This window comes from Xenopus tropicalis, chromosome 3 (genome assembly GCF_000004195.4).
Source record: "Xenopus tropicalis strain Nigerian chromosome 3, UCB_Xtro_10.0, whole genome shotgun sequence".
Lineage (NCBI taxonomy): Eukaryota > Metazoa > Chordata > Amphibia > Anura > Pipidae > Xenopus > Xenopus tropicalis.
The window spans coordinates 86,945,256-86,957,686 of NC_030679.2; the positions used below are offsets into that span (position 1 = coordinate 86,945,256).

Here is a 12,431-nt window from a genome sequence, read left to right on the forward strand (position 1 = left end):
CAGCCAAGACAAGTAGCTGCTACTAACAGCTTTGTATGTCTTCACCCCAGGGCCGCTGCTGGCCAAATGGGTGCCCTAAGCAGAAATTTACTTTTGTGCCCCCTCCCCCAAATATTACACACAGTGCCCCCAATATCCCCCATAGACAATGCCCCTATAGTAAGTGCCCCCAATAGCCCCCATAGACAATGTCCCCATAGTAAGTGCCCCCAATTGCCGCCATAGACAATGTCCCCATAGTAAGTGCCCCCATAGATCGATCGAACTATCCGGGACAGCGGGATGCGCTATAAAAACTGGCGGGACAGTGTTGGGGGGGTATGTTATAATATATAAAAAAAATTTTTGAGCAGCTGGGATGGTGCCCCCCCCTGGGAGTTGGTGCCCCCCTGGGATTTGGTGCCCTATGCAGACTGAGTACTGCTGCTTATAGGGAGCAGCAGCCCTGCTTCACCCTAAGACAAAACATAGCTAAGTGGTTAATTTTATGATAATTATTTACGTGTCTGGGACATTTGCATCAAAACAGTGAAACGCCAACTGTCCACATTCCAATGACTCTGCGTGCTGAAAGCCTCACACTTGAGAATAATTTTTTTTTTTTTTTTAAAAAGCGTAAATAGTAAATAATATGCATTACCCAGAATCCCACTCAACCAATGATAAAAAAAAAAAAACAAAACTCCCTCGGGAGATATGACGTAACCGGAAGAGTAACTTCTAGTTTTTAAGCTTCCGTCTTACTAGCCGAGTGTTTCCGGGGCTAAGGAAATGGCGACGTCCTGTGAAGATGTTTCGCCTGTAAAATCTCCTGCTGTGACTCCTTTGAAGATTCGGGAACTCATTAACGAGGGAATCGTGACGGGGGAAAGAAGCAGTATCGGGAGGTAATTTGGGGAATGTGCCAAACCACGTACCTTGAATACGTGTGCAGGTTGTGACACATAGACTTCTCTGCCTGGGGCAGTTCACGAAAAACCCAGGAACACGTTATGTACGAATATTAGGATTGCATAGGAAGCTGCAGTTCATTTTAAAAGTTGCTCTTAAAAAGCACATTGAAATCTGTAATTGATATCTGTAATACTAAAGGGGTTTGTGTTAACCCATAGTGATGATGATAATAATAATTGATCTGCTTTTTGACTAAGCTAACAGAGCTGTGACTTGAGGTATATGAGGTGATATATTTGGTTAGTTTGACCAACCAAATGGATTGTCCCATAGCACTGATTGATGCACAGGATGGTGAAAAAGTGCACTTGCATTTGCTAAGCAGCCAGTGGTGTATATATCCAATCAGGCAAAAGCTTTAACTTTTTAGGCTAAATTCCTGTTCACACAAACAAAAAAGCATGTATTTCATTCAAAAATAAATAATTATATTAATTATTGGTGAATGCACAGCTGGATATTTTGGTTGGTGCTAACAGAATGTTTAGTCTTTTATAAAGTGAGACACCCATAGTCCCTTAGAGCTGTTAATGATTAAAGGAAGTGTTCACTTTTTGATTTGCAGCTTTTCAGTCTGAAATTTTTCTTGCATTAAAGGACATGTAAACCCCACACACAAAATGTAATCGGTGAACAGCCTCTTTCAAATCTTTCATTACCTGCCACACTGGTTGTCCAGAGGTTAATAGTAAGGCTGCAACATCTCCTTAATCACTTAGATTTCCTTCTCCTCCTGTAACCCACTCAGCCCCCCCTCAGGAATTTTCTGTTTGCTTGTGGGCATGCTCAGTTGTTCTAAGCAGATTACTAAACACGTCCCCCCCGGCTAGCAGCAAGTGAAGTGATGGCATTGCTGGTTCCCATAGAAACTCAGCTCTAGCTGTCTGCTTCAGTTTTTTTCTCCTGAGCTCAGCTTTACCATTACAGTGCTCAAACAAAGCAGAACTTTTATCAGAGACAATTCTGCCTGTGTGAGCCTGTATTCTTGATGAAATGTATGCTGAATAAGGGTCTCTGTGTGTGTATGCTGTTTGCAGATTTAAATGTAACTGATTATGTATCAGAGGAAAAATGGCCACCGGGTGAAAGCTGCAGTACAAATAATGCCATTTGGGTGGGGGAGACGTGTCCAACTGATATACATTGTTGGCAAATGTAGGCTTTACATGTCCTTTAACCTGTAAAACTATTTAAAATACATGGAACCTGCAAATACACATATTACAAAACCCAAACCTCCTTTATAGTATTTCATCAGCAGAAGGGCTTTAATTCAGCTTTTCAGCAGTTTATATGACTGTACCACCCTTTTTAACTTTATTGTAGTCACATTCTACTTTCCTGGTCCGAATGACCAAAGTCAAACAAATCTAATTTGAACAGAATGCATGTTTGGTATTTCATTAGCTCCTTCTTTAAACTTTAAAAAAAAAAAAAAAATGTTGTGGGTTCTGACTGTTTTTGTATTTTAGAAAGGAAACTGCTGTAGTACCAGAAGAGAATAATGGATTTGAAGATCCACTAAGCAACAGCTCCTATGAAAGTACCAGTAAAGATGCCTTCTTTGGCAGAGTGGAATCATTCTCCATATCCTTTTCAGTGCACGATGATGTAAAACTGCAGAATGATGCACCCTGTCATTGTGATAATTGTAACAGCTTTTGTGCACACAGCAGAGCTTTTCAATCTTTACAATGTTGTGTTGGACACAAACTGATTAATGTAGTGTATAAAATCTGTACTTAGATTTTTCTTAGCAGATTACTACCTATCTTTATTTGGATAAGAAAGGTTTAAATAATAGAAAGTACAACAGAGCCTTTTTCTTTGCACATGCCCTTAGAGGGAGCTATTCAGAAATGATATAACAGTATTATGGGTAATTGCCCTTTTTATGTATGTATGTATGTATAACTTAATTTATAAAGCGCCACAAGGGTACGCAGCGCTGTACAGTCTTACAGAATACAAAATTACACACGGAGGACAAGTGATAATAAATAAATACAATAAATACATAAGTGCCATGTGGTATGAGACACAGTAGGAAGGAGGTCCCTGCCCCGTAGAGCTTACAATCTTTTTATGTTTTAATTGTACTGTATATCCTTTATGCTTCTATGATTTATATGTTTTGAGTATTATTTCTTTAACATAAAAACTCCTTGAAGTGGGCTGGTAAGCCGTCTGAATTGTGTCCTCTAATTTGTGCCAAGTATGGATGGTCCAATATAGAATGCGATATGTTAAAGTGTTCAAGTTGTAATGCATACCTCTGTGCCAGCCTCCAGCCAGTACTGGATTTCAGCAAGTGTGAGTATAACTGCCTTATTACATCTTTTGTGGGTGGCTGTATCTTCACATACTGGAAAAATTCTAGTTCACTATTCTCCCAGAGAAAAATCGTTTCTGGATGGAAAATAAATGTGTTCCTCTTCTGCCTTAAAGTTTTTTCAGAAGCCAAAAGGGCCATGCAATTCTGCAACTACAGTGCACAGTCCCACCGCTTTAACAAAATTTCTAATCAACATGTGATGTAGGGTCCAGGATAGAGCCAGGCCACTTAACCTATAAGTTATGCACCAGGCAGCGTCAATGGCAACAGATGTTAGAATATTAACTATGAATTTTATTAATTATAAAAATGTTGACACCATTTTTTTTAGAATTTTTCTAAGAAACATGGCACAAATATGTGCCGAAACTATGTATGCAATAAGTTTATTTTGTTAGCAATTTCAGTATTTAAGTTTGACTGCTCTGCCTTTTGTACAAACCGTAGGCAAAGATTCCATTCACAGTCTTGATAACGTTTTGCATTATGTTGTATTACTCAGATAAGCAGCGTTGTGTGGAGCTGCAGGAGGCCTTGAGAAAAGCACATGAGAAGTTCTGTTTTTGGCCAGACAGCCCATGCCCAGGTACAGTTGCTAATATTTTTCTTTTATGCACCAGGTTCAGCAGTATACATAGCTGAAATCAGTAGAGAACACAGAGGACTACACCACCTACCTCTGCAGGTGTGTTTTATAAACACAGATCCACTTTTTTTGTGCTCACCCCTGTAGCTCCATTGACAGGCCCTGCGTTGACCTATGCAGAGCTACATGGAGCATGTATTGCCACAAAAACATAAATGTATCCATTTTCGAGCCAATATCTACTCTGTGTAGCTCCACACAGGCCAACTTTTGATGTGTTAATGGAGCTATGGGGGTGAAAGCTGATCTGTTTTTTTCAGAGTCTATAAAGAAACACCTGCAGAGGAAATTGGTGAATCTGCTTAGTGTGCCCTTGCCCTAAGGGTGCTGGTACACAAAATTTGTCATCCTCATCTGACATTGCCCCAACATGTTACTGCAGTTGTATAGGAGCAGGTCAGTCGCACTTTAGGCTATGTCCGACGTAGTGATTTGGTCGCCTGCGATAGATCTCTGCTACCGCGGGCGACTAACCACCAGACAATATTCTTAAGGCAACTTCTTTCAAAGTTGACCCCCCCCCACCCTTTTTAGTGATTATTATTTTTTTGTTAATAATCACTTGCTCTCCTTCTCAGCACTTCTTTGTCTCTCTGACCATATTTCTTGTCTGGCAGCAATGCTAAACAGACAGGGGATGGAACAAAAGTGCAAATGGTGGGGCTCGTGTAATAACAAAGGGCAAAATTGCATCAAGGCCCATAGCAACCAAATTGTCAATTTGAATCAGTTTTATATGGAGAGAATCCTAAAAGAACCTATCTGATCAGATGATGTAGGATTCTGCTGAGACAACTTTGTTGGTAGATGAGCCTTAGTATCTATGCACCTCCCCATCACTTCTAATGGCTGCAGATGGAGAACTAAGACACACTGATATGTAGAAAATGGAGTTGAAAAGAAAGTATTACTTTATTATTAGTATTATTTTTTTATTTTTTAAATAGGAAGTTCTGGATAACTCAGTTACTTGTTTAATCATAACTTTACAATGATAAATATAAAATTTACCATTGTGAGGTATGTAGTCATATGAAGGCAGAACAAAGGAGTTATACTACAAAGATGAACTAGTTTAGCGACTTAATATAAAGGGCTATATTTTAATTAAAGTGTTTCACTTAAATATTAGCTTAAATTAGCAGCTTAAACATATGTTATTTACATTGTTTGAAGTATTCCGATTTTGTCTGTCCCGTATACAGATTATTTCTGGGCTCTTATGGTTACAGAGCCATCCTCTGTATTAAGTGATTTTGTGGGGCGTTTTGACAACCTCTGTCATCTAGAGATTCAGCTGCCTTCAATAAAACATGAAGATTTAAAAAACATGGTGAGAAGTAAAAGATTTAATGCAAAGTGAAATCAGGAATCCTAATCAAAAATTAAAAACCATAAAAAAAGACGAACCGCAAGCTGATTTAAAATACTACCAATAAAGAAAATCTGAGCAAAGATCCATTGTCTGCTTTTTCAGGATATCACAGAAGAAACCGTGAGTCATCTCTTAAGGCTGATTGAAGATGAACTTAAATCTAAGGATGGAAGGGAGGATAATTCTCGCCTGGCATCAGACTCTCTGCAGGTTCATATCTCAGCCTGTATTTTAGCACTGTGTGGGTGGAGCACCAGGTGTGTTAACAAAAAGCAAATTTTGTTTTATTATAGATATTTAATATTTTTCCTCAGATTCATTATGACTTTTGTGGCTTCTCAGTCATATCTGCAGTTTTAGAAGACTTCAGTCCAGATAGTTTACAGGGAAAATGTGTGTTAATGTGTGGACAGTAAGGGGTCAGATGCTTGTACACAAGTGTTGTAAAGCAGCAATTAAGAAAATTGATTGAATCCCAAGTAAATACCTATCTCAAAAGGTATACCTGTTGTAAAAAGATACGGATTGAGGGTGTTGCTCTATTAAAAAAAAAAAGGAAATATTTTGGTTACAAGGGACACTAAAAAAGCAACTGTGCTTATTTTCCTCAATGTAAATAATTGACAAGTCCAATTTACAGGGCCAACCCTGTAAAGGTGTTCATGACTCTGTGAGGCTACAGTTTTATTGTTATTACTTTTTATAACTTTCTATTCAGGTCCTCTCCTATTCAAATACCAGTCTTTCATACAAAGCACTCCCTGATTGCTATGGCAAGTTGGTCCCTAGCAACAAGATAGCTGTTAAACTGGAGAGCTGCTGACCAAAAATTGAAATAATTAAAAAAAAAAACTACAAATAATAAATGAAGACCAATTGCAAATTGTCTCAGAATATTACTCTCTACATAATATTAAAAGTTAACTCAAAGGTGAACAACCTCTTTAAAGAACTTAGTTTAGCTTTTGCAAGGCCACTTTTTCTACTTTTCTTAGACTCTCTTTTATGACAGGAGGAAAGCTCGTATCATTCCAATCTTTAAAAAAGGTGGTTAGGATTTTAACCTTACTTCAGGATTGTGAACAGAATGTAGTGTCTCTGCTTGGAGAAGGGTTTGTACAGAGTTCTGTATTGGGTCCAGTTTTATTTAATTTTATTTTTCAGTGATTTAAGGGTGGGCATTGTAAGCAACATTTTAGTTTGGTGATGACAGAAATGTAAGCATGCCAGTGAATTCCATCCACAAAGAAGCCTCCTTAAAGAGGTACCTGAACAAAGTGGTAGACTGGGTAGCTAAGTAAAAATAAGATTTAATGTTAATAAATGTATGTTTATGCATTTGGGATACAAAAAAAAAAATCATACATGTCCTTGATGGAGAAGGGCCTGAGGACATACCCCCCAACTGTCCCGCTTTCTGCGGGACTGTCCCAGATTTTATAGCGCATCCCGCTGTCCCAGATAGTTCAATGAATGTCCCGCATTTCCGGGACATTCATTGAACTATCAGGGACAGCGGGATGCGCTGGCTGGAGCGGGACGCTCCTCCTTCTTGTGCGGCTCTTTCTTCTTCTGTGGTGGCGACAGGCCCTTTTATAAGGTTGCGCCCCGTGTGTACTGATGTCACACATACGCACGGGGCGCAACCTTATAAAAGGGCCTGTCGCCACCGAAGAAGGAGCGTCTGTGGGGGGCACTGTGTATGGGGGGTACTGTCTATGGGGGCATGGTGTATGGGGGTACTTTATATGGGGGGCACTGTGTATGGGGGGGGCAAAACTGGTGCATAGTTATAACTCACTTATAACTGTCTGCCTTCTCTCTATTTTATATGTAGGAGTTGCTATATTGTTTTCCTTAGGTAGTACAGTATGAGGGTATAGCACATTTTGCATCTGATCCCACCATTTCAACTATATAAAAGGAGTATTTTTTGGGGGGGAAAAGGGGGGGTGGGTGGCAATTAGGGCATGGCCACAAAAGTGGGCGTGGCCAAAAATTTGCCGCGCTGCATGCGCCAAATCTTTTTGTCCCTCTTTTTGTTTTTCAAATGTTGGGAGGTATGTGAGGATACTAGACTTAACTGTAGCAAACAATCTCAGTCAGCAGCACAAAGGGCCAGCAAGGGATTGTCCTGTATTAAAACAGGTAGCATTGCATGGTTGGAGAGGGTCATTCTCTGGCTTTACCAAGCACCGGTAAGGTCCTACCTAGAGTAAGCAATGTAGTTTTGGTTAGCAATCCTATTAGTGAAACAAATCTTCCATTTCCTTAGTTTAGCTTGGTTGCTCTTCTAACTTATGTGGAAATGCTGGCTAATTTGGGAATGTTTATCCTAAACTGGATAGGACTGCTTTGTATACATTAACAAGAGGACTATATAATAAACTCATTGATGTTCTATTTACCAGTAGGTCCTTTTAGTGAACACAAGGGCATCTATTCAGATTAGAGAAAAGGAGGTTCCGCCTTAATATTAGAAAAGGGCTTTTTACATTGAGGTCTGTGAAGTTATGCAACTCTCTCCTGGGGCTGTTGTATTGGCAGATACATTAGATACCTTCAAGAAGTAGTTGGATGTATATTTAGAAAGTGAAAATGAACTGAAATAAACTCTTGATATAAAGTTAATCCAGTGGTCCGATCACCCTCTTGGAAGTTAGGAAGGGATTTTTAATCCCCATTCCTCTGGATCAACTAGCATGCAGGTTTCTTTTAGGAAAAACTTGGACATTTGTTTTCCCCCAACCTCATGTACTATGTTACTATATAGTTCTGCAGTAGTGATTTGCATGCCAGCCTGAAACCACAGGTTGGTTCCAGTGGGTCAAGGGCAGTTGACGGTCCAACCTCTGTCTGTCGTTCTTCCTGCCTGTTAAAGCACATTGCCACTGTACCTTATTTATATACATGTGTCTGCCATGCCCCATGCAGGGGTCATCAGAATTCTCACTGCTCAGATTTGTTCTAAAATATTTACTCCTCCACTGCTTGTATATTTTTTGTGTGTAGGATTTAACTTTATACTTATTTAGTAATACATTTGTATTGTTTTAGCTATACATCTGGGTCTTTGTGTATCATTAATTGCCCTCGCTGCATGCGAAAGGTTGGGCTTTGGGCCTTCCAGCAGTTAGAAGCTGTAGAGCTGGACAACTCATTGAGTGCACCGAACACACCTGTTTCTCCAGCTGAGGGGCATGAAAGAAGCCCGTTTGGTATTATGTCACCAAACAGGAGAGTTACACGTAGCCGTGATGCTGAGCAGGTAAGGATCTTTGATACTGAGGAATCTTTAAGGAAATAAATTTTCTTTGGAAAAATCAGTTATTATTAAGGGTGATATACATTATATAGGGGTGAAGACAATCATAAACTAGGCTGGGTGTTGTCAGAGGCAGTGTAATAAACCAACAAGAGTCCATATCTTGGAAATCCAGAATTATGGGGGCATGGTGGCTCATGCCGCTTTGCAGCATTAAACAAAGTGCTAGGGTAAGGATATATGTTTTTGTTGTTGTTGCGCTATAGAAGTAATGTCTAAAACATTTTTAATTGCAGAGCCCTGCTTTGGCTTATGGTAGGACAAGAAGCTCTGACCTCTTAAGCCCAGCAGATTCAGAAGCTGTACGCAGTCGTCCTGTGACACGCAGCATGGGCCAGGGTGAAAGCTCAGGGCTTAGCAATGAGTTACACTCCAGCCCACTGCGTAGGTCAAAACGTCCTCGACTCTGCTCCAGCAGTAGCTCTGTGAGTATATTTTAGTCATTTGTGTATCTTTTTGGGTAGAAAATAACTCCAGATTGATTCCGCTACCTTTTAAATAGGGAGATTTTAATCTAATAATGTTTTTTACATTATAAACCTTATTTAAAGATAATCTTTAAAGGAGAGCCATATTTCTCTAAACATTAAAAAAAAAAAAAAACTAAGGTATAAATACTTCATTAAAGGACAAGTAAAGGTTAATATAAATGAAAAGTAAGTCTAAAGGCATTTTTTAAAGTACTTACTGCATATCTAAATTCCGAGATCCCTATTTGCTTCTCTGAGATATGGTGCTGGCAGCCTACAGCAGTGTGAAGACTACAGTGACCTCACTGAAATCTCTCTCCCCTTCCTGTAGGCTGCCAGCGGCAGCCTTCAGTAGCAATGCACGTGTGTAACTTGATCCTGTCTCCTGTTCTGAGCTACACATGCCCACCAGCCAATCAGAAGCGGATCTGCAAGAGGGGGTGGGGGGGAGAGAATGAAAAATATGTGCAGTATGAAGTGAGGAGGTAAAGGAAGGGAGAATACCTTTTTATTTTATTTATTTATTTTTTTTTTTGCACCATTTAAATGATATTGTATTAGTTTTGCTGCTTCCACTCCCCCCTTCACTTTCGTACCTTGCCTCTGGCAGCTTGCCAAATTCCTGTAGCCGACTTCATGAGATGAAAGACTTTTTCCTGAGCCAATAGAGGAACCACTTTACATGACCAATCACAGCTCTTCTGACACTGGGTTCTTCCTTGTTCCTGACCTCATAGCCCAGCACCACACTATCCATGCCTCTTTACTGTGCAGGGCTGGGAGGCTGGTTTGTCCTGTAATTGAAGGGCTTACCAGCTCTCACTTGCGGACGCACAGTGAGAGCTGGGCAGCAAAAAAAAAATCTCTGTGCTGTGCGCACAGCCACGTGCATGTAAATTTGTGGGTGTGTTTGCGTGTCAGCGAGTGAGATGGGGCGGTTCAAGAAGGGAGCACATATGTATAAAATTTGAAATACAAGTCTGATTAGTAGTAATTACTTCAGATTAATGTTAAAACGCAGAATACAAAAATTTTCATTTTGTATTAGAATTAGTGAGCAGCCCTACAGATGTAGACTCATTTTCTGCTAATGTTTTGATAAGTTACAACCCCTTAGCTTAGTTTCTCAACAGCAGACTAAAGCACACTGTGCACGTGCAGTGCCACTGGTATGCAAAAGATAGCATAAGGACTAAAGATGACAAGCTACTTTAGGCAACTTTGAAGTTATGGCTGGTACATTAAGTTCACTATATACATTTTGGCATTTCTATCACATTCATTTTAGTATTTATTTTGCCTCTAAGGTACTATGCTGCAATATTACTATTCTGCTGGTAGGCTTATATGGAAGGCTGGTTTATGAACATGAGTACTAATTTTCTAACTTGTGCAGTTCTGCACTTATGCTTGCCTGTTGTCTTATATTTATTTATGGCTGCCCCTGTTTTTATTCAGGACACCTCTCCTAGGGGCTGCTTTGATCCACTGTCTCAGCACAGGAGTTGGTGCCCTTGGGTTAATGTGTGCCAGGCAAGTGAAACAAGCACATTAGGATCAGAAATCCAAGAGGAAGCCAGCAGAAAGGAGTATGGCTGGAAGGAGGTGTTAAATGTGCTCCTGGCTGAGGAGAATTCCAGAACCTTATCTGACCCTGATACCTCTGTAAGTACAAAGTAATGGAAACCTAATTATTTGAACCAGTTAAACATGCAAGCTTACTACACTATATTATGGGTACACAGAAAGCATAGCGAGTGCTGTTTTTAGGTGGCTAGGATGGTCTTGGGATGTATTAAAACTGTGCCCATTTCAGGGGGGTGTGGATAAATGCACTTTGACTGAGCTCTGGACCACAGTCATCCTGCACATCTATATTGGCCAAATCTCTATCTCTGCCAAATCGTGAAGTAGATTGGTTCGGATATGACCCCATATCTTAAAGGAACAGTAACATTAAAAAAAAAATTAAAGTGTTTTAAAGTAATTAAAATATAATGTGCTGTTGCTCTGCAAAAAACTGGTGTTTTTGCTACAGAAAAGCTACTATATAAATAAGCTGCTGTGTAGCCATGGGTGCAGCCATTCAAGCTGGAAAAAAGGAGAAAAGGCACAGGTTACATGGCAGATAACTAGTAGATAAGCCCCATATAATGGGGGTTTATCTGTTCTCTGCTAAGTAACCTGTGCCTTTTCTCCTTTGAATGGCTGCCCCCATGGCTACACAGCAGCTAACTTATATAAACTATAGTAGTCTTTCTGAGGCAAACACACCAGTTGTAGCAATGCAGGGCAACAGTACATTATATTGTTATTGCTTTTATATACTTTCATTTTTTGGTGTTACTGTTCCTTTAACCTGATTCTGCACCTATAAACCATCTCCCACAGATATAATGGCCGCAATAAAGAAATGCCAAAACCTACTTTTACCTCCAAGTTGAAAGAACTGAATGTAGATCTTTCCCTTATTAAACAAGATAAGGGACAGTACTGGGGCACTAGAGGACCACACTGCCACGATCCCAGGGGATCTCGCACAACTTAAGCAGCTATTGCAAACAGCCATGGACTGCATCAGTGATCTTGAAAATAGGCAGAGGCGCTCTAATGTAAGGATTGTGGGACTTGCTGAGCATTCTGAAGGCTCAAATCTGGAGCAGTTTGCGGAGAAGTGGCTCAGAAATGTTTGGGCCCAACATTTTTCAGCCCTAGCAGCTTTCAGTTAAAAGAGCCCATAGGGTTGCTATGTGGCCCCTTCCCCCTGGAACCCTACCCAGAGCCTTTTTAATTAAATTTATGCTGCCGCATAGAGAGCTACTCTGAAAAAAGTGATCTGGTGTGTTTTTTGAAGACACCAGAATATCATCATACCTGGGTTACACTACAGTGGTCCAGCAGGAAAGAAATTTCTACATGGGAGTTAAACGCAGGCTGCACAACGTAGAGATCGAATATTCCATGAGAGACAAGGCACTCTACTTTGACAGACTGGAAGCGTTTGCAGACTGGCTGAATCACAGGCCAGCACCTCCCTGCAGTCCACACCAGCAATAAAGCAAACCTCGCTTAGACTTCAGATTGTGAAGGAGCAGTAAAATCTACAAGGGCACAGGGACATTTTGATGATACAAGTTTAAACTAGGGCACTTAACACTACTCTGTGCATGTTAAGATAGTTATTGTAAGCTTTATGGCTACCTTTACACAGGCAGAACTTTGATGAAAGTGAGCACTGTAATGCTTGAGTAGTACGGGAGGTTAGGAGAAAAGACATGTTTCAACAGCAGAGTGCCCAGCTAAATCAGAGTTTTTATAAAACCCAA

The 12,431-nt window shown here is 40.2% G+C and overlaps 1 protein-coding gene across 1 annotated transcript in view; it reads left to right on the plus strand.

Annotated features, from left to right (window-relative positions):
- The first annotated feature begins 759 nt into the window (after positions 1–759).
- Positions 760–12,431, plus strand: part of zc3hc1 (zinc finger, C3HC-type containing 1) — a 14,444-nt gene continuing 2,772 nt past the window's right edge. The window contains exons 1-9 of the mRNA NM_001011259.1: positions 760–887; positions 2,427–2,541; positions 3,117–3,267; positions 3,792–3,875; positions 5,141–5,268; positions 5,413–5,567; positions 8,368–8,578; positions 8,872–9,060; positions 10,564–10,770. Of these exons, the coding sequence (NP_001011259.1) occupies positions 772–887; positions 2,427–2,541; positions 3,117–3,267; positions 3,792–3,875; positions 5,141–5,268; positions 5,413–5,567; positions 8,368–8,578; positions 8,872–9,060; positions 10,564–10,770 (1,356 nt within the window). The 5' untranslated portion in view covers positions 760–771. The remainder of the gene's footprint in view (positions 888–2,426; positions 2,542–3,116; positions 3,268–3,791; positions 3,876–5,140; positions 5,269–5,412; positions 5,568–8,367; positions 8,579–8,871; positions 9,061–10,563; positions 10,771–12,431) is intronic.